General features: G+C 39.1%; 1 protein-coding gene across 1 annotated transcript in view; it reads left to right on the top strand.

Annotated features, from left to right (window-relative positions):
* The first annotated feature begins 628 nt into the window (after nucleotides 1-628).
* Nucleotides 629-26,392, top strand: part of PTPN12 (protein tyrosine phosphatase non-receptor type 12) — a 77,298-nt gene continuing 51,534 nt past the window's right edge. The window contains exon 1 of the mRNA XM_065637292.1: nucleotides 629-867. Within this exon, the coding sequence (XP_065493364.1) occupies nucleotides 769-867 (99 nt within the window). The 5' untranslated portion in view covers nucleotides 629-768. The remainder of the gene's footprint in view (nucleotides 868-26,392) is intronic.

Raw genomic sequence — 26,392 nt, 5'->3', positions numbered from 1 at the left:
TTCGTGAGGAGGCGACGGTGCCCACCCCGCAGCCCTCCCCCGCTGCGGGCCCTCGGGCGCGGGGGACGCAGCGCTGGCGCGACTACATGTCCCGGCATGCGGCAGCGCCGGCCGCTGCCGCCCGGTCGCGGAGCTGCGGGCACACACCTCCGCCCCATTGTACTCCAGCCAGAGGAAACCGCACTTGGCTCCGCTCAGCCTCCCCTCCCCCCCGCCTTCCAAGTGGTCCCTTCCACAGCTCCATTCGGCGCCCTTCGGAAGGTCCCATCCGTGGGAAACGGGAGGGGCTAGCAGAACGGGGCGAGGCGAACAACGCAACCGAGTGCTCCCCCGAGGCTGGGCTAGCCGGTGATTAGCGTGCGCGGTCACCAATAGAACGAGGCGGCCGTCAGAGGGACCAATGGGGAGGAAGCGAATGCCGGGGCGGTTCCCGAGGGGGCGGGCATAAGAAACGCCGGAGGAGCGGGAGCCGCGCCTGCGCGGGGGGAGGAGGTGGGGACTTCGTCGTGTCCCTGTGTCGGCAGCGGCGTCCAGGGAGGGTCGGGCGGAGGGAGGGGAGGATGCAGCGGGCGGCCGAGCGGCCGTGAGCGGGGTGGGGAGCCGCGCCGCGCCTGCAGGCCGCGGGGCAGGCCCGGAGGCTGGGAGAGGAGAGGCGAGGCAGGGAGAAGGCAGCCGGGTGACGCGCTGGTGCGGCGGAGGGGGCTCAGGCGGGCAGCGGCCGGGGCTGGGGCTCGGGCTCCCGCTCCGCAGGGCGGCCGGCGGGGCAGGATGAGCCAGGAGGAGATCCTGAGGAAATTCATTAAGCGAGTCCAGGCCATGAAGGACACGGACCACAATGGGGAGGACAACTTCGCCAGCGACTTCATGGTGAGGGGCGGCGGCGGGGGGGCGGGCAGGGCTCTTGCTTCCCCTCGGGGCGGGGGACGGGGGGTCCCGCCGGGGGCACCCGGCTTGTCCCCGCAGCCCCTTCCCCATCCCTCTGCGGGCGGCGGAGGAAGCGTCGCTTTCCCGTGAGTGACCCCCTATTGTGTCGCCCCGAAGCTCCCCCGTGCCCCCCGCCACTTCTTGAGCTCGGCGTTGTGGGGGGGAAGGTGGCCGCCTTAATTTACCCTTCTTCCTGCCCCCACCCCCCAGGGAAGGTTTGTCAACGCAGCCCCTGCCCCTTCTCTGCTCCTGGGGTAGGTGATCGGCTGTTGCAAAATTAGACGGGAGCGTCCCCCCCACCCCCTTCCTTCCCTGAGCAGATAAAGGGACATTGGCGTCTCGGGGAGGGCTCTTGGCGCTTCCTCTCCCTTGCAGCCCCTTTTCTCGCGGGGTTGCCATGTATAGTGTCATCTGGGGATAATCGGGCTCTCCTCCCCTCCTTCCCCCTTTATCTGCCCCTGTAGCCGCCTGCTTGAGATTCCTCTTCTTTCCGAGGAGATGTGTTAAATGTATTGAATAGTCCTTGGAGGAATATTCATCTGCCCTTCCCTAACATCTCCCTTTGCTCCCCATCCCCCATTGCAGCCCTGCCCGGATCCCTCGTCCTTTCTTCCTTCCAGATCAGTTCACCGACAGCCTTTGGTTAACGGGTGTGCTTGGGGGAAGAATTTATTGGAGAATTAGCGCTTTTCCTGGTTTATTTCAGCTGTTTAATCGGGCTGTTAAAATGTTTGAGAGGATTCGTCTTCTGAACAGACGGTCTGAGCTGTGAACAATAATTTCGATTGGGCAGATGTTGCTGGCACTTTTCAGTATTGTTTCAGCACTTAATATCAAAATACAGATTGACCCACAGAAGAGCTGAAGAGGAGCGTGTTAGTGACCTCCATATACATAGATATTTGTAGTTTGTTTTATTATCTGTTGCTATTTGGGATTAAAACGACATTGTTAGCCCTTTAAGCTGTCAGGCTCTACTAGTGGTCCGGGAACAAAAAAAAAAAACCCACCTCAATGTAAATGTCGCATCAGGGATTGTCTGAAATGCGGGGAGGAGGCCGCGGATGTTGCGCAAGGCGGAGGCGCGTTGGGAGCCCTGGCAGGTCCAGGGGTGGAAGAGGAAGCGGAGTGGACTTTGGGAAGTAACGAGTTCATCCAGGGTGGGGTGGGAGCCCGTGGGAAATCGTCCGTGCTCTTTGGGCCGGATTTTGGAACTACTGAAAGTATGTATGCTGCCGAAACATCTGAGCGTGTGGGAAAGGAAGAGAGAAGTATGTAAAATGAAGAATGGTGTTGGAGTGATAGGACGCTTCAAAATCTGTTTCGCTGAACAGAGCGCCTTCACATGAGAATTTAGAGGTTAAATACTTTGACAAAACCCTTTCATTAAGTGATAGGTTTAGTAGTATAATTGCTATTAAACACAAATTGACACTTTCTCTTGTACTGATGAGTCTGTCTTATACATGTAAACTACATGTACTTTACAGAAAGGATGGCCTAGACTAGTGGAAAACGCAGGCTTTTTTTAATAGCCTTTAAGTTAAATACCTAGATATTAGATCTCCTAACCCCCCTCTAGCATTTCATATCTGATAAATAGCCTCATGTTTTAGCCTTTTTGAAGTCGAATGGTTTACAATGGTTTTGTCATCCTTTCATCTAAGTAGTAGCACCTCTGTATGGAAAAATAGCTTTTGTCTCATTTTCTCTATTTGACAGCATGTTGTTTCTATAGCTCTCCACTGTATAGTTAGTAAGCTTCCCCATTGCTTTCACAGAGCGGCAAGGAAGGAGTATGCTGCTAAAAAAGAGGGAAAATCGGATTGTAGAAACTAATTGGCAAGGCATTTCACGGCGAAGATGTATCTAAAACAGTGTTAAATGATTTGGAAAGAATTGCATTCAACATTTCTTTTGTCCTCTTAACACTTTCTATTTCAAACTTTCATATTTGATTTTTGCGTAATAAATTATAGGGAAACCAGGAAATTTGGATGCTAACCTTTGGCCTTAATAGTCACATTAGTCTCAATATACACCTCCATGTACTAAAGCAGATATAGATTAGTGGCAAGAGTCATAATAACTTTTTTTTTTGCTATGAACATATTGGGGTATTTATTTTTTTAACAGAACTATGCTTAGATACTCTTTCAAATGATGGAAAACGGAGAAGAAAAGAGAGGTCAAGGGGGTAAAAAGCTTCAGTGTTCTGTTTTCTTTAAGATTTAGTAGAGATTGGGGGGGCGGAAGTTGTATTTTCTTATTTAAGTGCAGGATGTGCTCTTGCTGCTAGGCAGTGGCAAATTTGTGGAATAGGAATTGCTGTTACTCATCGCTTCATTTCCAAGTCAAAATGGAATCTAAAAATAGGAATAGAATAATGGGTGAATGCAACTGAAAACAATTCTTTATTTTTCACATTTTTCTTGCCTTGAATGTGTTGAGTAATAGAGTTACAGAATTATATTTAGGCCTGAATGGATGAACTAAAAGTACTTGATAGACAGATGCTAGGGAGTGCTAGAAGAGGGTAGAGAAGCTAATTATGCACAGGTAGACTGATTAGTCTGGCTGGAGGTTACTGAAATTCCATAGTGTAGATGACTAAGACTGCTATTTAATAATGTCATTGATATACCTGAAAACATGTTCCACTGGGAAGGTGGAAAATTGATTTTTTTTTTTAATTCTTCCCACACTCCCTTCCAGTTTACAAGATAAATTGTATAATTTGGGCACCTATGGCAAGTTTGTTACTGGAAATCAGATGTATTTAATTTAAATTATTTTGCACTAGAAAGGAAGGAGGTGTTACTAGTAGTTCCCTTCAGTACTATGGGTGTGCACAATTAGGTTTAAATGAAGCAGATAGTATGAAAACAGTATAGGCTTGCCTGTGTGTTTTGCCAAGAAGCATGTATTTGTGGATGTAGGGCCAAGTGAGCTTTTTCTGAAAATAATGCAGGTTAGGATTTTACGAGTATGGTTACAACACATCCAAGAGTATACTTTTTCCTGGTTTTCTGCTGACATTGCTATTTGGGCAAAATGAGGCAAGTATAGATTGCTTCCTCTTGGTGTTTCATGTTGTATGAATTCAACCAGCTTGGTATAGATTCTGATTTCCTATAATTAACATGTGTCTTACGTCAAACAGGGATTGGAAGTCAAAGCTCAATATGGAGGTAAAGAAAACTGTTTTTCTAGACGCTAGCTTTTAGAAAGACCTCAATACATATTTTTTGCTGATTTTTCATTTAATTTATCCACAACTAACACATTCTTGTTTTCTTATGCAATACTCTCAACAAAAGCATTCTGATACTTTTGTTTGTATTGTTTGTCTGATGTAGATTGCCATTATTATAAAACTGGAATATGAATGGTATAAAGCTTTACCTTAAAAAAAAATCAGATGTTATGCTTCAAATGTTTTGTGGTATATGACAGTCTTAATCTTTTGTCTTATATCTCTGACCAATCTGTTGTCATGGAACACAGAGAATGGCTGAAATTATTTGTGGTTTTTGTAGTGGGCGCTGTGTAGGGCACCCTCAGCTGTTGTCTAGAGGTAGTGGAGCCAAAATGATCCCTAGATCATTGGTTTAAGTAATACTGATTTTAAACAACTTTAGAAGGAGTTACTAGGTACATATGTCTGGTCTCAGATGTTCTTAAACCTTTCATTCAAGAGGATGCTGGTAGCTCAAACAACTGAATATTGCGTATCTGTGTTCTGTTCACCTAGGCTGAAACTCTTAGGTTTGGACATAGTATAGAACTTGATGTGCTGTTTTAGAAAGAACAGCAGTGGGTTTGAATGTGTCATTGCTTTGAAACCAATAAAAAGAAATTTTCTATGCTTTAAACCTCTTGATGGTTTTATTTTCAGAATCAAGTACTTCTATGTCATTTTTTGGTGAAAATCCTATTTAAAAAAAGAGGAAGTGGAATGTGCTTGACTTCTAAGGATGAAAGTTAAGGTGATCACATAGTGCTACGCCAGGTGTGTTAAAACTTGCCTTCCCTGCCTTTTTCAGGAAAGTGCATCTTTTCTAAAATGCTTAAGGCTGCTAAAAATGAATTAGAAATCTAGACTATTCTAAATCACTGATGAAGGCTACTAAGATATATAGTGAAAATCCATGTCCTAATGCCAATTGTGAAGTTGATTTTCTAATTCCTATACATTCTGAAATAGCATTAAAGATATCACAAATACTGTATTCAACCATAGCCATAGCACTTGGGAAACACCCTTCTTAAAAGCTCATCTCTATATTAATGTGCATTTGTGTAAGCCTTTCTGATTCAAATACCATTACACACGTCTTGAGTATCTGTGAAGATATTTTTCAGGTAAAGCAAACATAATCTGGGAATTTAGTGAAGAAAGATAAGAGAATTACATCTCTTTTCATTATTTTTAAGTTTTAAAAAACACCCACCTATATAGAAATTTTTGGAGATGTTTTCTCATTTATTTAATGAGTTTCATGCTTGTAGCACATAATTTGAAACATGAACTCTCAACTTATGCTCTATTTGATATGTTGTAAAATATATACTGTTTTTTAAAGAGAAATAATTTCTGTCTGTTAAGGCTAAACTAGGAAAAAAGCTTCAAGAGAATCAACTAGATGGAAGAGCTTATAAACTGGGGGCTTTTAAATGAACATCAGCAGTTCTGGGCACTTCTCTTCCCTGAAATGTAACAGAAAGAGTGATTGCCTTGGAGAAAATGACCCATAAGTGTGTTGTACAGCTGATCTGTTATAAGCAGCTTTGCTATTACATATGTGTTAGTAGGTCACAGACAACTGTCAATTCAGATATGCTTTGAGCCTTTTTATAATTTCAGAGCAAAAAATGTTTCTATTTATCTTCTGTATTATGTGTTAATTTGAGTGCTAACGTATTTTTGAAGTTTTATGGCAGTAAGTTCTATTTGCTCAGTCTCTAAAGACAGCAGCATGTAAGTACTGTTCTTACAGAGTAAAGGCATGTGTACTGATTTTGCTGAATATTATAGAATTGTTCAGGAGGAGCAAATGGTGGTCTTGACTTTGCACCTCACGGCATACTACATGCACTCCAAATAATTTAAATAGCATGTCAAATACATACTGTGCTTTTATTCTCATTTCAGTCCTACAGTGCCTTTTGCTATGTATAGTTATACATATATACAGATAGATACCGAAACACCTATACGCAGATGTCTTATGTGACTGTAGTTCATCAACCATAGACCCTAATCTGTAGATCTATGTACATGCAGAGATATATGTATATATAGGTATATATCTGGATGTATGTCTATATAGTACTTTGCAGATGTGTGACTACTGTAGTAAGAATTTCTAGGTTTGGAGTGTACATAATTTACCTTGAAACTGCAATAGGTTCAGGGTAATTTTCCTTGATGTTATTATAGCTAAATAGAAGTTATCAGCTCTGCAAGCAGGGAACGGTTAATCTGAGTATTTGCTTATCTAATGTGTATACATTTGTTAATAGTAAGTGCAACAAAAGTCTGAGGCTTTTAAATTAATCTTAAAGCCATTATTTTGCAATAAACAGAAATCCTGTTTGATTTTCTTCACTGTTACTATTTAAGATTCCTGGATTTTGTGTTGTGTGCTGCTACAGTTATACAGTAATACACTTAGTACATAGGACATTTTGACATCGGGGAGAATAGTAATGTACTTGTTAGTGTTGCAAAACGGTGAAACCTTGAAGTATACATTTGTACAACTGGAATGAGAAGCTAGCTGATGTTTTTCTTCTTGGTCTTATAGAGCAGCTGTCATTTAGGGAGAGGCATCAGTGTTAAAGGTCAGATGTGGAGTTGAGTAAAGCGTAAGTTATTGGGTAGAGCAGAAGCTCTTAGTGCCATTAGGAAGTGCGGTGTTTGCATCCTGGTATTTGTGTCCTGGTGTTTTCCTGGGGCTGTTGTACTCCACAATAGCTGCAGTTAAGCCAGTGCAGGCTCGGATAACTCAGCTGTGTACATTTGCCCTAAATGAAGCATGGATATGCATTTCTATTTCTGTTAACTAGCATGTGAATGTTGCAAAGAGATTAAGCTCTTTGTTTTCCTGCTTCATCTGGCAAAAAAGCACTTGCCAATATAAACTTAACTCATGAATTTTTTTGTTCAAATTTGAACGATCAGAATGTGTTTCTGGAAGGAGAGCACTCTGGTATGGCTGTAAAGTTTTTGATTCAGAACTGGAGGCTCCAGAGAGTGGCTGTATTGCTTGAGTGCTGCCTGGAGTCCCTTGACATCTTCAAGGAACAAAACTGTGTCCAGTCCCACCACTGCTGAGACAGTGCAAGTACAAAGCTTGTAGCTTTGCTAGGGAAGCCGAGAGTGCCACAGCAAAGTATTGCAAGAGTTGTGAGAGGAGAAGAGCACAGTGAAGTCCATCAGACTCTAGGACCATCATTCTGGGTTGGGAACTGTTGTTTTAAAGTATTGTTGAATTCTGATGTCCAGACATTTCAGTCACTGCAAGGTTTGCATAGGAACGTTACTGATTCTGAGAGCCTCGTTTTAGCTACCCTTTTGCCATCAGCTTTAGAATGAAAAAATTCTTATACAGCTAAAAAGATAAGTGCAGAAATAAGTTTCCCAAAAGGTACCAGATAAATAGAGGTATAAATGGATGACCTAGTTTGGTTGACCTGATTTTCCTCCTATCTATCCTTCTACAAACTGATACTTTTAATTTCCTTAAAAGGTAATTTCATTCGTGGGAATCAATTTGTGGGAAGACTTAAAGGCAATATTGCTCTAATGGAAGTGTCTTGTGAAAGAAAAGCCTACAAGAATTGAATTATCGCTGTAAAACATAGCAAGCTGATGTAACCAGTTACTTCTGTGGGGGAAAATACCTCTTTTAAGAGGACTGAAGCTGTGAGTGATACCTCGTGGGCTAGATTTGTCATTAGGAACAAAAGCAAATAAGGATACATGTTTCATTCATATTTCTAGAAGGAAGCATCAGTAATTTTGAAGGAAATCCTACCATGATGCTTTTGACAGTTCATATTTTACATTTCTTTTACTTCTCAGCTCTCTTCAGTAAAAATGTTTGAATTGCCTAATGGTATGAATGTGCCAAGGGCAACTACATTAGTAGACTGAAAGTTGTGAGTGCTGTATGGATTGGTTTGTTCAATTTTTAATCTGCTATGGTTTTTGTTAAGTGTTCAAAAGCTTATCCTTATAATTTAGATTCCTGTCTCTTTGGAGGAAGGGCTATACCCTTATGTTTTGCAGGTTGGAGAGCAGGCCTTGATTCTTAAATGTTATTGAAATATGAGTTTTAAGTTTCAGCTGTGAGTTTTGTTGTCCAAAGTCATGGGTTGGAAAGCATCAGTCTCTAAGGGGAAATTAACTTAGTTAAAACCACATTGCTTTAAAGAACATATGCATTACTTTAATCTCTTTTTATTTACTTGTAATACTGAACTTGTTGGTTTTCAACAAACTTTTTACATTAACTTGCTGCTTATGTAGTCCTGTAATTTCTAGCTGGTTTTGTTTATTTTTCTAAGGTCAGAGTACATTGGTGTCCTCTTGAACAGCTTTGCATTTTGCTGCATTTGTCTGTCTTGTCATTCTTAATGCCCCATGTGGATGACATCTGCTTTTTGTTTTTTATCTAAAAAACACACAGATGTTTTGTACTCTGTGATCACAGGAAGAACAGCTTCTATGTGGTTCAGTGAGATTGAGAGCAGCATGGTTCTGGAGAGGTAGATGTCCACCTTTCAGCTGTGCAGCTGGGCTACAGTGGGTACATGGGGCTAAGACATTTTGTAGACAGTTAATAATGGAAAATCAATGGAAGGCTGAAAACAATGTGCTATCTGGGTAGCATTGTCGCATTTTCCTGCTTTTGTTGAGGCCAAACTGTTAGTACCACTTCTGTCATTGCTGACTTTTGTGCCTGCTATAGGGTCAATATCATGGATGAAAAGTCTACTTCTTGTGCTGAGCTGGATGGCTGCAGCTGTTTAGATGAGGTTCTAGTTCATGCAGGTTCTGGCTGGACTTCAGAGCCTGGTAGGCATGATTCCCAGCTATGTGCCACATTTGAGAGGTTTAGGGGCTTCTTGTTCCAGAATTTTCATATTGTTTTCCATTGTTTGATTACTTTTTTCAATAGATGTGGTCTTTCATGTATGTTAGTATGGCATTATTCTTATTCTTCTGGTAGTTCTTGGAAGACGCTGCTCTCTTTGAACAACTGGGTTCCTAATTCAAAGGATGCTATATGGGTTTCCTGTCTTTTAAGTGTTCAAGGGACGTGCTAGTGTAGATTGTACGTCATGTTGAAATGACTGATTGCTGTGGGAACTGCACAGCTCTTAGAAAGCCTTAATGGTGTCCTACTCTGTCCTATATGTTTCACTTCTTATTGACTGTGTTTGGCTCTCTAATGTATAACCCTGTGGTGGAACAGTCTCTTTTTCCTCAAGGCACTCAGTGTTGTGGTAGCGTATATGGTGCTTGGGTATAGCCTTCCACTTAAATTTTTTTTACTAGATTAGTTGTTTAATATTTGCACAGTATTACTGCACAAAACTGAGAAACTAATATAAAAGCAGAACAAAGAAAAATGAATGATATGAATAGTGCACTGCACTTAGACTGGGCATAGGTTGAGTTTGTAAGCTGATGACTAGCTGCTCTGTGAGTAAAATTGATCATAAGGATGCCTGAGTGGTAAATGTATTACGTCCTGCATTTTTGCGGTGCATAGCTTTTTTTTTTTAACAGCCTTTTCATGTGTAGAAAATAAATCTTAAGTCTTACGTTATTTTCTACTTGAATTTTTGCCTTCTTGCATAGGAAGCAAGAACAGAAGTGGAAACTACACTTTCAATTATTAGTTACTCTCTCATGTATATTCTGATAATTTTAGCAAATAGGTAATTGTTAATTGAAATGAATACAGTTGCCCAATAGGAGTACTCAAGGGAATAATTTAGCTCAAAATAAAGCTGGAAAATGAAACACTATTCTGGAGGGAAGGGTATATGTAGGTTAGTTTAACTCTTTCAAAAACCTGAGAATTCTTGCAGAAATGAATTAATTATAAATTGCCTATAGGGCAGCACTCCTATTGCACGAACTGTTAAAGAAAGGAAATAATCTCTTAGAAGAAACTGTCAAATACTTAAAGCAATCTGGGTAGAGTCACAATATGAGACTTCCATTTTTAGTAGTATAGGTGGTTACACAAAGCCACGTTGATTTTTATTATGACCATATTAAAATGTAAAACTAATTTAAACTAATTTCTTGTGAGGTTACATAAATATAACTGTGTGTAAATGTTAATGGACATATAGGGAACTTTATTTAAATCTTAATGGATAAAAATGGCAATGATTGTAGCCAGGTGGAAGGATCTTGGGAAGTACTTCAGGCACTCACTGGAATTTATTTTAGTATAGAAATATATTGTTTTATAGACATTTTATTTTTCTGTTATTTCTACCTCATGGAGAATAGGCCCAGGAGGAAGAAATGTAACTTACTTAGTTTCCCTTACCAGCTGTTTGTTATAAAGCTGGACAGGAGTTTTGCACTCAAAGCTTTGGACAGGAGTCAGTTTTTCAAACTGGATATTCCTAAGTAAGTTGTCATTAAGCTGAATGTTAAGCCATATAGTCGCTCACAGATCAGTCACAACCTTTTATATTTTCCTTACGAACAGAAGAACATTTCCAAAGGCTATTCCACAGAACTGCTGTGGAAATTGCCCTGGTATTCTGTAGTAACATTGTTCCAGTTGCTTCTTCAACTGGTGCCAGGTATTTTCTTAATATTTTGATTAATATGATGAAATTTGAGCTACCTTTTTTTTGTTACAGTGAAAATGGAGCCTGCAAATTATTCAAATTATTTAGGATTTAAATTTCTAATTTTTGTTGTTTTGAACAGAACAGGTGGAAACTTGAATACATGAAACCGTGGCAGAGAGAAGCCTAGTTGTATTTATTAAAATTACAGAAATCTATAGCCTGTTAATAAATTATTTAAATTGAAAGACCAATAACTGACAAAACGTGTATTCTAAAGTCAGTAAGCTGCTGCCATAAATCTGTGTATAAACTGTGATTTCCTAAAGGGAAGTAATATTTACTTCTAAAATGCTATCTTATTCCATTGGTAATTCTAATATGGAATAGCCTGAATGAGCATTTACATTGGGTAATTTAAACATTATTAAACATACAGCGTTTTTTGGTGCAGAGCTGTAGCAACATATCTTTCTGGCACAGCATTTTAAAAAGCATTAGCACTGTTTAAGTTGGTGATTGTGTGAAAATGAAGCCAGCATCCTGTTTGTACAGTCTTATAGCATACATAATGGGCTTCCTTTCCTGTATTCATAATAAAAATAGAAAAAATATTCTGTGTCTGGTAAAGTAAGGCAGTATATGATCATCGAGTGAAGAAAGCATGTGCATATAAAAGCCTCAGTGATAATATTTTTAGCTCTTATGGATGAAGATAACTTCCAGACACATTAAGTGTGCATCAGGCCAGGATGTGTTTAGAAGTGAGAAAAGTAGCAATGGACTAGAAAGGTTATTCAGTGCAGGGCTATAATTAAGTAGTGAACTGACTTATTTCTAGAGAGACTGCACCTTTGAACTAAACATGACCATGATTTTAGTCAAGTAAAGGATCTTGTACGGCATGTCTGGGAGTCACTGGAATTTGCTTTAGGAAATAAACACAAAAATTAGTTCATTCTATTCCTGCATTTCAGTGCCATGTCCTTTAGATTTCATGGGGTTGTTGTGTTACTTTCTACTTAAAAACCTCCAGAACTTGGTCCTGAAGTCAGGAGTTTCCTAAATCATGTACTGATTGTGTAGATTTTCAGGGGTTATTCCTTGAAAGCTATTCTAAGAGAAGTGCTAATAACACAGCAGGCAATATTTACTTACAAGACTTGTATTGTTATTTCTTTACTTTCCCTCTTAACAGATTCTTCCTAGTGTAGTACTGGAATTTAGCATTGACTGGCAACAACTGGAATGTGAAACCTTCTGTTGGTAGGAATGTAGCTTACCAATTTCATATGCTTGAACTGAAGATTTGTTTGGGTAGACATGACAACTTTCTCTCCTTCCTGTGGTAGGTCAGCTTAATGGGTATATGATTGTCATATTATGTGGAAAGTTAAGTATATAATTCATAAACTGGGCTTGAGAAGACATCCAGAAGAAAGTTGGGAAACTGTGCTTGTCTAAGGTTTATTGTAAATTTTAGGGCTATCTCAAATGCCATGGAGGAAGGATTTTTGCATAAGACAGAAGAAACGCTTGCTCATGTAGGCTTCCTTCTGCATTCATATTGCTGTCTGATTTGTCTTTAGCTTGTATCCAGCTTCTGGACATTGTAGAAGCAAGACATCCTTTAGGAATTCTGCATCTGTCAGCTGGTGGTTGAATCGTCCCTGCAAAGTGTGTGGTTTTTTCACTGGGCGCTGTACCTCTGTCAGATCTTATGCAAATAGCAACATGTGTTTTTTTTAATTCTAATACATATTGACTGTGATTTATCTTGGATGTTTTATTTTGCTTCTCTTTTTTTTTTCCTCATTTCTTCCCTCCCCTTCTGTGCTTGTGTTACCTTATTGCTGCACTGCTAGGATGATTTTGTTACTTTTTTACGCCATCAGTTGTTACTGTTTTTGAAGACAGAGGCCATTGCACAAGGAACGGAAAACCATGTGAACAAGTTAAATATCTTTGGCTCTCTTTGCCTTGCCTTTAGACTGGAAGCTCTTAGAAATACACACTAACTTCATACAGGTTCTTATGGGTTTAATGAACTGAAGGCAAATTATTGTTTATAGTGTAGCTGGGTACCCTTTTAAGCTGTGCAAGCATTGATTGATTTCATCAATTGTTGGGTTATAATAAGAGAGAAGGTATATGGGTGGATTTTATTTTAACAAAATGGTTGAAGTAGAACTAGCTGGTCTATTAGAGTCTGGTTTTAAATGCAGGACGTTTTCTTGGTTTTATTATTTTCTTAAAGTTAAGTTTGAAAATGTTAATAATAACAACATAATGAACATTTGTTTTAATAAGCAAAAGAAGTGTGTTAGCTCTGGACAGTGGGGCAAGAAGCCTGGGAAGCAGGACAATGAGACTTAACCAGACTGGTTAAAAGCAGCTGCAGTGATTGGAAGGGTTTCCCCAAAGCTGTTTTGAATGTAACAGGCTATTTTCTCTGCATGTCTGATAGATGGACTTTTTTGAATTCACTTTGGAAATAGTCTGTGCAAGAATCATCATGCATGCAGTTCCTTATGAATTCTCAGGTTATGGTTTGTTCATTTCACCAGGATTAATATTCCAGGGTTTGTACTGGACTAGGTAATATTGCTTATGGATCCCTCTCCTCAAAAGACTTGAACTATAGTCTTGAACTATTGTCTAAGCTTGGTTATTACAGAGATTCCTGGAGATCAAAGACTAATTTGAGCACCTTGAAATAAGTGTTGAGTCCTGACGTCTACAAGGGATGCAGTCAACATTCAGACAGGGTAGCAGTGCAGCTTGCACATAACTTTCTGTTCACCATAACGCATCTATAAGAAGCACTTGTGTCCTCATAAGACATTGTGATACTTCACTGCTCCTGTGAATGGATTCACTCTGGCTGTAGAGTATGTATTTCTGTATTTTGCATTTTAAAGCCAGGATTTAGCAATCCTGTATGTCTCATCCTATTACTTGTCATGCAGTTGCTGTCTCTTTAGAACAAACGTGTATTGCTGTCTGGGCTTATTAGCATTAATAGCTGCGCTGGTTACCCAGTGGAATACTGATGCACAATGCCAGCAAGTGGGAATGAGAAGAAGGATTAAAGAGGGCATTGCTGCTGCTCCTTAAAGTCAAACTGCAGCAGACATTGGGATTGAGGTTAAACTATGAAAATAGAGATCTTTTGAAGCTATTGATTTTGTTTGGAATGTTGCTACTTCCATCAAGGGAAAATAAGATTGAGAAATTTTGTGTCCTACTTACAGTGTGCATAAATAGTTCTTCTGGTAAGTGTGGGGAGTCCTGATATTTGGAAAGGGTCTTGGTTTTCCACAGTCCAAACTGCATGCAATATCTAGCCTATTTCCTAGATAGAAATATTGCAATAGGCAGTCTTCCACATCTGTCAGAATTTAGAAGGTGTGTTGTTTGGGGTTTTTTTTGTTCTGACTAAAGGCATATCTGTTTCCATGCTGAAAAGCAGGTCATATAGTTTTTATGGCTGTAAGCAGCAGTACAACCTGTTCCTTTTAAGTTGTTCAGCGCTATGTAGCCTCGCTTTTCCAGGGGGGGTTTTTGTATGAAAAAGAAATCCACACTTGGCTTACTTTTAGTATTTCCTATCTTACTTCGTAAAAGTTTAGATTCCATTCTTTCTTATCTAGTCTTTGCCAAGAGTGGCTTTGATAGATCTAAGGAAGTAACTTTGGTAATGCAACTTTCTTCATTTGCGATATTTCATCTACTTATTTTGTCATTCTGAAGAGCCATGCAGGTTCGCAAACTTACATTTCCATTGTATAAAAGTGTAATTAAGTGTTGATTCTCCAATTTTATATTTGTAAGTTCTATACTCAGTAAGATGCTATAAAGTGTAGTTGTTCTTGAGGTGGGTAAAAACCATTTTGATAGAGAAGGAAGCAGTGAAGAGTAAAAGTTAGGAGGAAGCTATTCAAAAACAGGAGTTTCTTTGTGGAGATTACATTGCATTTTAGTGAGCTAAAACAGGAAGGTATTCATAGCTTATTTGTGTGCAGGTTAGCAGCCTGCTGCTCTCTCTGTGGGTAATCTATGTTGAGCAATATATTGACTTGAAAGAGACCGTGAAAATGTGGAAGTTCTGTTTGTGCCAGGAGCTGTTACCAGTATTTTACAGTCAGACAAGGCCTGACTGGTGGGCTCTGCAGGCTTTGTGCTGCCTCTTCTGTGGCGTCCACAGCTGGAGAGTCTCACCAAGTCACCTTGGTGATATGTGGCTTTGCTGAAATGGTTTCCGGTTTTCTGGAATTGGAATCTGGCTTTGACCGCAAGTGTACTATTTTCTCAGAATTTTTTTTAATGTATCTGTAAATAGAGAGAAGAGGAATACTTCAGTTAGTGTTGAGCAACTTTCCTGTTCCTAGATGGGCAAGTGTGGACTGCAGCCAGTGGGAGTTGCAAGTTACTATGCAGATGTTTGCTCTGATATGAGGAAGGAATGGCAATAGAGGCTTAGAAAATGAAATTAAACAGAATTGGAATAATAGGCTAAGAGGTGGAAAACTGTTAATATTGGTGCAATCGTTAAGCAATTGATATGTAAAGTCTCAATATATGAGTAGTTCTTGTCATTGATGTTAACTCTTGCCTCCAGTATTGAAAAAACAATCCAGCTCACCTTTGTCTGTTGGGGAGAGTATGAAACTCTCTCCTGGTGGTAGCTCATTGTACCAGAAGTTGAATAGTCGTACATTGATAAAGAAACATGGCTCACACCCAACTTAAAAAATCCCAAAGCTATAGAAGTAGGAAACCCCTCTATCTGTATCTTATAATAATGTAGACCATCTTCCTGAATTCCATTTGTTAGCTTCCATAACATATGATGGAAAGAAGTGGATGAATAGGAATTTATATACTTATGGTTATAGCTAGAAGAAACTCTCTTAAAATCACAAGTATGCCATAGAGTTGTGTCCAAAGTGGTTACTTGCTTTTCCCTAGAAGATGGAAAGGCCTAGAAGCTAGTTTTGCTGCTTTGTTATATTTTTGCTGATTTCTTAAAGTGAGCAACTAATTTCCATCAATCCCACTAATCCATTAGCTTTTGTAACTTAGATGGTTTTGATGGTATCTAAATATTTAAGTACATCATTAATAATTATTAAATCACAATTAAGAAACCACTAAAGAGGTATTGCTTTGTAAAGGCTACTTGTATGCTGAGGTGATGGGCTTGTTACTTGAACCTGGTAAATTACTTGGATATTAATAATTTTAATTGTGGTCTTGGGAAAAAGGAATAATATGAATGAGATTGTCTTGTACTGACTAGAAAGGACCTTGAAATGTTACGAACATTTTAACACCACTAAAAATATAAAACTAAAAATTAGAATCTGCCACATGCGATACAATAGGTGTATTCAAGATGATTAGGTGAGTCTACAGGCCAGTTATGTTGGTGCTGAGTGCACCTGTCTTTGACTGGCTGATAGTGTCAGGATGGTGGATGAAGGTATGGTGTAAATAAGACTTATAGGAAATGTTGCCAGGGTCCTCCCCTTCTTGCCTTTCTTGCTGTTAAAGGAGCACTTATTCATTAAAATTATCAAAACAGTTACCTTGGGAAGAGATGGACCAGCAAGCACAGTGTTCTTGTAGTGCATATATGGACATGGGAAGAAAAACCTGGACTTATTTCCATATTGAGGGCAGTTTGAGATTTCTTTGGTTTCACAGCATAAGAGCCCAAGGGTAAAACTGAGACTTGCTCAGAGAAATAGGAGCTGGGTAGAAGACAGACAGTCCCTTACAAATAACTTGATTATAGAAGAATGAACAGTTAAAGTGATCAGAACTACAATTGTGGTGTTTGACAAAGCTATAACATGAATGAGATTGTATTGTGCTGCCTGGAAAAGACAAAAATAATCCACTGGACATGGTGCAATAGGTGTATCTTTAGCTGGGGAGGAGGATGAGTGGATACATTTTAGGATCATATGATACTTCATGGTTTCTTCAGAATATATAAAATGGTGTAATATGTCAAATCAAATGTACATCTAGTCTAATACTGTATTCTGACTGGTGTATACTGAGGGAAGGTAAGGAATGGAGCAGAGCCATCTTCCCGGTTTCTCTCAGGGGCAGATTGTGAGCAGAAGCTCCCAGGCTGGGGGTCGCAGGACAGCGGGACCCAGCAGGGCTGTACCTGCCACATTTAAACAGGCCCTCTGCTGCTTGCAAATGTTTTACTTTTTTCGCTCTGTGTAATTTCCTTTCATTTGACTTCCTTTTTTTTTTAAGTTCCTATTTCTAAAGGAAAAAGTTGTGGGTTTGTGGGGTTTTTTTTAGCCTTTTCCTGTCTGGCAAGGATACCAGATATAAGTATGCTGTAATGATAAGTGGTTCTTTGGGAGCTGTGTCTTTAGCCAGGTCCTGTGGTTGCTCAGATCTTTTTCAAGGTGTTTTTCTTCTAGTGGATCGAGTGAGATAGTTCTCTGTCAAATTGATCTACTGTCTTTAAAAAGAGAGTAGTCTATACTTCGTACACCATACAAAATTCTCAATTTCTTACTTTGCAGGTTTATAACCTTCCCAATCTCCTCCACAAGAACCACCAGGTTTCTTGTGCATGCTGCCAGTACGGTAATTGTTTCCTTGATAGTATGAGCCTTATACAATCCTGGGCACATTAAAGTGTATTATAGAAACTTAGCTTGATTTTTCTCACCTTCCTCTTGATTGTCTGTCTCCTTTTGTAATGTATGATGCTGCTGCCCCTCTGGCATGCTCTTGCCCGTGAGTCCCCCATAATTTATAGGGTGGCATTAGTTTCCCAATGTGTGGTCCTGCCATCAAGTTTAATATTCCTTTTATATCAGTATTTTCCTTTTAGACTCAAATTTAGACACCTCTGAAGTGGTCAGGCAGTTGGATGTGATGATTGTTGTAGGTCCCTTCCAACTGAAAGGTTCTGTTCTAATTTATCTTAATACCTAGATTTTGTACAGGTGAATAGAATCACCTACCCATTTCTTCCTGCAATAAGCACTTAATGCGCCTGAACTTTGACTTCTGCTCTGCCCTTTATTTAGGGTGTGGTGTATTTATGCCTATCACAGAGGATTTCATGCTGTGCTATAATAATTCAGTCTATTGTTTCTGATTCTGTGCCTCTAGGCCTGATTGAATTTTGGTAGTGGTAGAGCCCATTCTTGTGTCTTTTGTATCTTCCCCCCCCCCCCAAAAAAAAAAAAAGTGTTATTTTGTGTTTTGGGGTGTTTTAGCAAATAGGAACCAGAATTACCTTTATCTTGCAGCTTTTTTATCACTCTTTTTCAGCATGCCTTAATATCTAGTGACCAGTGTGCTGTAATTTTAATCAGTACAGTTGCATGAAACAGCTCTTGGTCTTTAGCCTCTTACCTGACCCAGTAGACTTTGTGTCTAGGACTGTATTTATGTTCTGTTTGGTATCCACAAATGTTACTGTTGCTGGCTGCTTCTTTTGTGGCCAAGGTGATACCCAGGGATGCTTTATAAGAATTTCCTCCTTTCAGTTGACCTGATCACCAAGGTCTATCAGCTGTCACCTTCTCCTGGGGACCCAAAAAGCTTTGTCCCTGCCCAAGAGGACACTGACATCTAGTGGGTGGGTTCCACAGGCGCAAGACAAGCAAATTGCTGCTTTAGGGCTGTCTTTCTTCTGGACTCTTAGCTCAATTTTGCTTTCGTTTAGATCCTCAGGATTATTTGGAAAAAGGCAGGGAAAAATAAAAGCATAGCTGGTTTTCTGTAATGTTTTCTGGGGTTTAAGGATTAAAGGTTGTGCAGTCAAACTAGTTGTGTTTTTTTAGTGGTGGGGCTAGATTATTTTTTTCCCAGTCAAGTTGCCTGCATGTTAGCCGCAGATGTTTGTAATGAAATTGTTTAAGCTATTACATTCCCCAGTTGTCCTCCTAGTCCGTGAAGAAGATAAGTTACCTGTGTAGCTCAGCAAGAAGAGGCAGATGTTCCAGCTCCTGAAGCGGTGCCTCTGGGTTGCGTTCAGTTCTGCGACTGGCCTCTCAATGAAACGTGAAGCCTAATAATAACATGTGGTTGTGTTGCTTTGCAGCTTGTCTCAGATGTCTGTTAATTTAACTGGGAACCTAGTAACAGGAGGAGTTTTAACAAAAACACCATTTTTCCAGGAACATTCTGAAGCAGAGAACTGCGCTTTTAGAAATCAAACTTTCTGAAAATGTTCATCAAAACATTAGTACTGCTTTAAGGACACAAATTGACATTTCAGTCAAATTAGTAAAATCCAGATTTATCTAAGGAAACAAACACGGCATAAAACCTGATAGTTTAATAGTGAAGCATGGCACCTTCTGCAGTCAGAGTTGATGCGGACTGAGCCTGTCATTGTGCCTGTGAGCAGTTAACACCATCGCTGTAGATTATTGTTTGATATCTGAGGGTTTTAGTCATTCTGCACTAGTGTTCGGTAAACAATAATGTACTGATTTGGATTTATCCATCATCTACTAACTTTCTAAATTAGCTTAAAACAGAATATAATTTCAAGGCACTCAAATTATGTCTTAAAATAAAGAGAAGCCTTTTGGGCCCTGTTTAATGGTGGAAGGGTCCCATAAAGTGTAGACTGACCAAGCTTAGAATGAGGGTGTTAGACCTAAATGTTTTGCGGCCTTTAAAAAGGAAAATATTGTTTCCTTGTCCAAAGAAAACATTGACATTTTCACTGAAAGATGCTAAGATTATTTCAGTGTTTGCTAGCATTCTTTGGTTACAGCGGAAGTGTCCTTAAGTAAAACCAGACTATCACAACCAAAACCATTAACATAAAAAAGAATTCATGTTTTATATGAAATACCAGAAAACAAAATGTAAAGGCTACTAACACTTTCTGTGCTAAAGGGCACTTAAGCAATGTAAGCAATAGATAAAGTAGGATATGAATGTTTCTGTCCTAAGAGGAAAATTTCAGTAATTTCATATTGAATCAGTTTTATTACTGTCGGACTATGCAGAAAAATAAGAACATAGTCCATGAAAAAGGAAAAATTGCAGGGTCAACTGACCCCCTTATTTTAATTAAGAAGGAAGAAAAAGAGTTTTTATCTCCTCTTGGCTGTTGAGAATTTGTCTCATCTCTAGAAGTATCCCAGCATGTGGGACTTACTACTGAATACAACCTGTTTATCAGTAAATATCCTGTGTCTTTATTTCTTCCTTCAACGTCAGTTTCTATTAGACAACTTCATTTGGCATTTTTAAAGCTTAGGTTTTTTTTCCTATTACGCTGAAAGTCTGTCTGCTTGCTTTATGTAATGTTCTCATCTTCCCCTCTTACTGATTGTTTTCTAGCTTGGTCATCAGCTGCCTGTTAGTGTGTTCTGCTTTCCATGAGAAGTCACGAAGAAAAATGCCTGATTGGCCTGGGAAGTTTTTTGAGAAACTCTGCGTGTGAAATCCCTTCAGATTTTTTTTCAATATTTTGTCTTGTAAAAACAGGCTAAAGTGACTCTTGTCTTGCCTGAATTCTTGTAGAATTTTACATACTCTTCTTCTGAATTGGCACCATACCAAATACTTATTTGAAGCTCAGAATAGAAGAGCTTCCTTTCTCAAGAAAGGAACTGGAGTCTCATTACTGTGTCACTTATTCCACATACATAAGAATTGTAGATAATGATCTTGAGGCTGGATCTGAAGGTATTCCCGTGTGTTTCTGAAACATCTGGAAGTAAATCTGTCATCCAGAACCTGGGGGTGTTGAATAAAGTTGTTTATATTTCAGATAGCAAACCCTCAAAGTTTTTTTTCCTATTGTTTACCAAACAAACTGCCTACTTGTACACTCTGGATTGTAAATATTCAGCTTTTTAAAGTGATGACAGTTGAGGGTTATTTAAAATTTATCAGCAGCTTGATTGACAAGGCACTTGTCTGAACTATTTTACCAGTTGACTTTAACTTTTTATTTGTTGAAATTTGGCACTGAAGAACAACTGTTTTTCACAAATGAGCTGTGCAACAAACATGGCCTGCAGGGTACGAACATCAATGAGAGGCTCCTTTAGAAGCCTTTATGTGATTGAGTGTATACTTCATAGGACAAACATTTCTCTTCAAAACAGAATAATTTTAGAAGTAATTACATTATAAGTGTAATAAAGGCAACCTACAAACTGTTTGGAAATTGAAGTTTGACTTCCAGCTTTGCTGTACAAAAGGCAATAAAATCTATATAAAGGCTTTTTTGGTTTGAAGTATCAGAGATTGAGGTTCTTAGTGTTGGTTTTAAAAGAGGACATAAACAACATGGCTTTTACTTGACCCTTCAGTTTGATGCAAGCTTTTAGAAGTCTTCAGAATTTAGAATTTCCTCTAAAATGTTCCTAATATAAGAAAGTTAAACTTCAAATGGTTTGATTAAAACTGTTTCTATTGACTTTATAGTAACTTCCCTGTAGTATTCTTCTCTCTGGGTGTTCTAATGAAATTAATATAGGGCTGCGGAGGAGGCAACTATTTCTTTTGCTAGTCATTTTTGGGTTTGCATGGCCTGAGAATACCTGTGGTTAAGGTTACCATGGAACTTTAAGTGTTAACGATATGTCAGACAATATATTTGAAATTGTTATATTTGAGAAAAATCACAGCTTTTTTTTTTTTGAAGGAGCTCAAGCAACAAAATATGAGGAAACTAAGAAACATTTTCTGTATGAGTGGTAGTACTGTGAGGTAGTAGCAAATGCTGTGTGTATGCCTATGTTACTGTTGCAGAAGAGAATTGCATACAATATGGCATGTGTGGAGAAGGCTTAGGGGCTTTTTAAATTCAGCAGAAACAAATGTAAGTGGTAGAGTTTATATTGCTTGGGCATGTACCAGTGTTACTTCCAACTCTTGAATGTTCAGCTGTTAAAGTTTAGTAGAGAAACATGTTAGGCAAAAATTGACAGATACTACAAAGATAGACAATTATGACACAAAATTGCTTTATCTATCCATAAATATTACATGGGTTATTAGCTGGGGTTGTTACAGTTAAACTCTTAGTACAAGTTTGTATCTTTAATGAGGCTACTTCTTTCTGGTGTTTAAAATGCTATTGAACTCCATCATAAATGACCTCTTTATAACTAGCACATTCCTTGGCTTCCAGATGCTGCCTCAAAGAAGGGATGAAAATACTTGTAAGCATGTTTTCTCCAGTTAGTAGAGAAGTATTCTCTATTTGATAGCTTCTCTTTCCCTTTACATTCCCTTAAATATTCCATGTGTATGTTATTGCATAGAAGTACTGATTTAGTGCTTGTCAAAACTTTTCTTTTTTGTATTTATGTCTAGAAATATTTTAGATTATGGGGTTTTGGTGGGGCAATGGTCATTAAAACTTTGTGGGTGTCCGGCTTGTCAATGATGAACTTATATAACTATATTAGCAGTATCCTAATCTTGTCTGTTGTATGCTACTGAAAGTCTCTACAGATACTGTATTTCTCTACAAGGTTCAAGCCTGCTTTTTGGGAAAAAAACAACTTATGGTGAAAGATAAAACTGTTGTATTTTTTTAATTGCTTGCGTGTCCAACATCAGCATATTTAACCCTTAACTCATGTTGTCACATAGCAATTCAACTGTATGCTAAAGGATGTCACATAACTGAAGGGAACAGCACCTTTGAGTTCTAGAGATGTTGCAGTAAGGTAATTTGGACCCAAACACAGATCTTGGTTGCAATGTTTCTTGACTGCACAAACAGCCCTGCTTTTTACCTAGAGCAGTTGTCAGGCTCCAGCTTTTCAGCTTAAAGTCGTTCTCAGTGAAAGTCTTACAGGGCAGGATCTGTTTCAGATAAATCGGCAAGGCAGAGCTCATAAAAAGCCCTTGTGCCTTATTGGAAGACAGGACATAACAGCTATAGCAGAACTTTTTTGGGGGAGGTACAGATTTATTAAAAGGCTCTTCTGTGCAGCTTTGGTATTGAGGACCAGCAGGTAGGAAATTCTTGTTCTGTTGCAGTGAAAGCTCAGAGTTTCCTGTTTCAGTTGTGGTGCTTTTTTTTTCCACCTAGTATGAATTAGGCCAAAACCAAACAGTGACCTCAAGGAAATGTGTTCCAAGGCATGGGAAAAGAGGAAGAGTTTTGCGTCTTGTGTAGGAAGAGGGAGAAGAACTTGAGGATTTTTTTTTCTTTTTTTAGTGCTGAGTAGATGCAAAACCAAGATATATTCTCCATAGAACTTAATGCCTCATTCCACGAACTATGAAGTCAAGAGCGAAGAAATGGTAAAGAGTGTGGAGACAAATAAGTTTTGATGGTAGTAGACTAAGAAATTTATCAGGGAGCATTGATGTGGTTAAACAAATGAAATTTTCTTCAAAGACAGGGGTTTAGCCGATACCTATTTGGATCCTTATGCCGCTTGTTTGTATGAATTGTACCTGATCTGTATTTGTTATACAGCTCTTCCTTTGAATGCTTGTCACCGGTGCTTTTGGCTCTTTAAGGATGTTAAGTTAAGGCAAGAGCACTGAAACGGAAGAGCTGTGGAGTTATAACCAGTGGTGACTGGCCTAACGCCTTGCACGTGACCCTGAAAAAAGCGTTGCAGGTGTTTCTGTTAGCTGCCTGAGCTGGAATAAAACTTCTTGCTTTTGGGATGTTCTTTGTGGAAGAAGTCTCAATTTGTCTTTAGATAACTCCTTGTACTCTTGCATGGGTTCTATTGGGGATGCTGTTACTTTGGTATCCATTCTTATTACATCACGGTTGTTGGGTTTTGACTTCCCTGAGAAACTTTAAATCTTGTCTAGGGAGGTAGTACAAGCCTCTACTTTCATTTGTTTTTCAGGTGAAGGGCACACTGTCAGTGTCTTCACTCAATTCAGGTGTTGCACTGACAGTGTCAGCATTGCACCCAGGATGTCAAAATTTGTTTGACTTCAGAGCTAGTGTGTCTAGACAGAGAGGACTGTAGTGTGGTCACCTCTCCTGGGTGAGTCAAAGGGTGGCTCTTGAGAAGAAGTTTACCTGGACCTATAACCAGTTCTTGGTTTTAAAACAAGCAAACAAAACCCGGCCTCCAGCATCAGACTGGAAAGTTGATCCCACCTGTCTCCTGCTTGCTCCTGGCAAGGCTTTTCAGCAGAGCTCTGCTGTGGCAATGCTGGTGTTGCAGGTTTACCACTGCTTCCCAAACCTGTGGCTAAACTGTGCCTAAGCCCTGTTCTGTAGGATACTGCTGAAGGCGGAAGGGTTCTGCATCTTTGTACACTTGTTGGCACAGCAGATTCCTGCCACTAAGGAAATTTGCATGTAATGAAAACTGGACTGAGTCTGACAATTCTTTTTGCAAGTTATTTATAACCATCATATTATAAGACCTTAAATTTCTGATTCTGACCTGAATGTGGAGTCAACCTAAATGAGACATAAATATGCATCCATCAGTCTTCAAAAATCAGGAAGACTGGTGAAATGCTGGTGGTAAAATTGTACAAGTACTACTAATATAGTTGATACCTAGTGTTGTGACAAAAAGGTAAGGAAAACTGTGTGTTGCTTCCTTCTGTCAAGATACTTTGCATTCAGTAGATCAGCATACATAGTTATTCTGCAAGTTTTAAAAGTTTTAAAAAATTTAAATATTAGTAATTCTTATTCACTTAAGAAACAATCATAATTTTCTGTAAAATGAATGGTGTTTGACTTGAAAGTTCAACTACTTGTGAAAAGTGAATCAGTGAGGAAGTTGGTATGGAAGACTTAAATATGAAGATGGCGTATCTTATATGCTACAGTTAACTGAGCTTTTTACTGTATTTAGTAGCTGTTTTCTTCAGTAACAAGCTGTAGGAATTTTTGCAGATGGGTTGGCTGATTCCGTTGAGACACTTCATCAACTAGATCGTTGTAAACAGATTCTCTGAAAATAATTTGCCCTAGCTTTCTTTAGGAACATCTTTCCTTTTAATCACATAGCAAGATAAGATGAATAAGAGCTGTATATGTTCAAAGAGACTTAAAGGAAAAATCAAGATTGAAATGTTTGTAATACACTTGTTCTGTCAGCATGCACAAAACCACCAAAACCTAGGACTGAAGGAATAAGAGGAAAACAGTGAATCCAGTAAATTGGAAATCGAACTTTTGGGTGGGTGGGGTTCCCTGGTTATGAGTTTTGTTTCCTTGTTTGTTTCTTTAAGTGCTTTACTTCCTTATGCCGTTTGTTTTTATATTGTTGGGTCTGAAAAATAATCTTGTGGTCTGTTGCGAAAAATCTGAGGCTTATTTCTGTTCTGAATTATCAAGAATTGTTCCTGAATTGCTTTAGCACTGTTAAGATGCCTGTTGTCTGTAGTGTGTGCTAATTTTAAATACCTTTTCTGTTTCTGCCTCAAGACATGCTGCCTGGCCTTCAACCCAAAGCAGTCTGTTTTCTAATCGCATGGTTTCAGACTAATAGAGATGTTTGTGTTCTTTACTCGTAGCCTATAACTGTCACTGTTGTGTTGTTCTGCACGTTTTCACTTAATGTTCACAGTAGGCTTTGCAATAAATTGAGTGTGCTAAGGAAATAGTTTTGTTCAGAGACAGAAAGCTATAATACCAATTCTAGCATGCATAATGAGTATGCTGCAGAATTTTCTGAAGTATCTGAAAACATACGTTAGCTTACTAACTAAAACTTAATTATGCTTCAGTAATTTAATGTTTTGCTGTCTGCTTATTTACTTGCTCATCAACAGATCGCAGATCTTTTTAGTCGTTTCCATCCTTGTAAAACAAGCCCATTACTGTCAGTAGGTATGTTGTTTAATTAGTATGCTGAATGTAAATTAGCTGCAACTGTAATTGATAGTACTGCTAATTGATTAATATGCAGATAGTATAAAAACAGTTTCATAAACGAGGTAGAGAAAGACTTTCAAAGTAATCAGCCCACATTTTGATACTATGTCTGCAAAGCTATCTTTAGTTATTAGCAGTGTGGGAGACATGCCCGGCTATAACACTTTCATTAGGGAAGGTACAGATGGAAGGTGTTGATCTTACTCTGGCAGTACCCAAGTCTTGAGAGTATGCTGCTATTTTTTTACCTGTTCCCAGTTTTAATCTGATACTGAAGAAAGGATGAACTCCTTAACTGGCTCCTTTCAGTGTTGTCATTTGGTCTTCTCTGCATGAGGACCTGCCAGTGTTGTCTTCCTTGATGACTGCCACTTTATTGGATATGAATCAACAGTTAAAGCAATAACATGAATTCCCCTCTTCCCTGAGAAAATACCAGACCGAGTTAAGATGTTATAAATTACACTGTACTGTCTAATATGGAAATGGTGCTGTTCTCAGTTCCTTGGGTAATTTTGGAGGAATTTTTCTTTTATGCAGTTCACAAAAGCTTCCTCAAACGCAGCGTGGTTTTTAGACCCGTCATTGCCCTGCTATGAAACATGGATGATGGAGCTCCCAAGGGACTGTAGTTACCAGGCTTGTCTGTTAATCACTTTGGCAGAGATTCCCTTGGAGCACCAAGAGCTTGAGAGTGAGGAGGTGTTGCTAGAAGAGAGTGCCAAGATACTGGAAACTCCTCCTCCTTGTGTCTTGTTCATTCTGTCAGTTCCGCTTGCAATCTCCTTT

The sequence above is a fragment of the Caloenas nicobarica genome, chromosome 1, assembly GCF_036013445.1.
Source record: "Caloenas nicobarica isolate bCalNic1 chromosome 1, bCalNic1.hap1, whole genome shotgun sequence".
NCBI classification, from domain to species: Eukaryota; Metazoa; Chordata; class Aves; order Columbiformes; family Columbidae; genus Caloenas; species Caloenas nicobarica.
The sequence above is the reverse complement of the archived record's forward strand: the minus strand, read 5'-3'. Positions and strand labels throughout refer to the sequence as shown.